Genomic DNA, 1,872 nt, shown 5'->3' on the forward strand with positions numbered 1-1,872 from the left:
GGGGAAAAAAGGGGGAGAAACGGGGGGAAAAGGGGGGAAAAGGGAGGAAGAAAGGAGGGATAAAGAGAGGATTTTCTCCCGAGGTGCGGCGAGAAAAAGAGAGGGAGGAGGGAGAGAAGAAAGGGGAGAATTAAAGGTTTAAAGCAGCCCTTTCTGGCCTCGCTCGCTGCTGGCGGCGCGGGTTTGGAGCCGGCAGGGATTGCCTCACCTCCCGCTCTGCGTGCCCGAGCAGCTCCCGAGCATCGCCCGGGCCCGAAAATCGCCCGAAAATCGCCTGAAAATCACCCCGGCCCCAGCGCTCCGCAGCCTCCCGCGCGGGCAAAGAAAATGGAATATGCGGGATAAATTCAATAAATGGAATATATGGGATATATGGGATAAATGGGATAAATTGAGTATACAGAATACATGGAATAAATGGAGTAAATTGGATAAATGGAATATACGGATTATACGGAATAAATTGAATAAATGGAATATACGGAAAATAAGGCCGAAAAATTAATATATGGAATGTACAGGAAAAAATTAATATTAAAAAAGGAATCCCCTGAATATATGGGATGTAAGGGATATGTGAGACATATGGGATAGAAGGGATAGATAGAAGGGATATATGGAAAATATGGGATAGATAGAAGGGATATATGGAAAATATGGAATATACGGGATATAGGAGATACATGGGATATAGGGGATATATGGATATATGGGACATATGGGATCGAGGGGATATATAGGATATATGGGATATATAGGATATACGGACTATATGGTGTATATATGGGATTTGTGGGATTTCTGGGGTATCCGTCCGGCCCCGCCTCCGCCCTGGCAGCTCCCCCGGGCCAGCCCGTACCTGGGAACGGTGATTTCCAGAGGTGCGCGGGCTGCGGTTGCTCCTTGGAGCAGTAAACCTGCCCGTCCCAGCCGTTGGACAGGGCCCAGTGCTGGTAGCCTTCCATGGGAAGCAAAGCCTCGTGTCGCGGCTCCGGGTGCGCCCCGAGCGCCGGCACCACCGACACGTCCAAATAGCCCGGCACGGCCTGGTACGAGCCCGGGAATCCCGGGTAAAAGGCGAACTCCTTGGCGCGGGCCGGCAGCTCCTCGGCCAGGGGCGCGCCCGCCTCGGGGAATTTGTCGGGCGGGTGGAAAGCGCAGGATTTCTGCTGCAGGTTCACCCCGTGCGAAAGGCGGCAGCCGTAGTAACCCCCCCCGAACGGGTACCCGTAACCCAGCGCCGCTCCCGACGCCGCCCCCGACGGGCACTGCCGCGCCGGTTCCGCGGCCGCCAGCTCCGCGTACGCGGCTCCCTGCGCGGCGGCGGGCGGCGGCGGAGGAGGAGGAGGAGGCGGCGGAGGCAGCGCGGAGTGCGGCATCATCTCCCGGCAGTGTCCCAAGCTCTCCATGCGCGGTTTGTCCCGCGGGGAATCCTCGCAGCGGCAGCCGAGCGCGTCGGGCCAGCGCGGGGGGAGCCCGAGCGGGGCCGTCATGTCATGCCGAGCTCCCGCCGCCTCTCCTTCCTGCTGTCCTTCCTGCTGTCCTTCCTCCTGTCCTTCCTCCTCCTCCTCCTCCTCCCGCTGGCCTGGCCGCCGCCTCCCGGCCGCCTCCTCCTCCTCCTCCTCCTCCTCCTGTCCCGCTCCGGTGCCGCCGTCGGGGGAAGCTCCGCGCCGCGCCCCGGGACCCCCCCACCATATCGGCCCCCAGCGCGCATGCGCCGCGCCCCCGCCGCCGCCGCTCCATTGAGAAATCCGCCGAGGCCACGCCCCCTCCGCGCCCCGAGGCCACGCCCATTCCGCGGTTCGCAAATCTGATTGGTGGAGAGCTCCGACCGCGCCCTCGCGCGGCCCCGCCCCGGGTTCCGCCCCCCTG

General features: G+C 60.9%; 1 protein-coding gene across 1 annotated transcript; it reads right to left on the minus strand.

Moving 5' to 3' along the window:
- Positions 1–859: 859 nt before the first annotated feature.
- On the minus strand, positions 860–1,651 carry LOC130588271 (homeobox protein Hox-C13-like; the record flags this gene model as incomplete). Its single annotated transcript, XM_057389210.1, has 1 exon — positions 860–1,651. A coding segment is annotated over exon 1 (634 nt), but the record flags the coding sequence as incomplete, so codon positions are not given.
- Positions 1,652–1,872: the final 221 nt, after the last annotated feature.

This window comes from Malurus melanocephalus, unplaced genomic scaffold (genome assembly GCF_030028575.1).
Source record: "Malurus melanocephalus ecotype Western Australia unplaced genomic scaffold, MMel_1.1 scaffold_4019, whole genome shotgun sequence".
Taxonomy (NCBI): Eukaryota; Metazoa; Chordata; class Aves; order Passeriformes; family Maluridae; genus Malurus; species Malurus melanocephalus.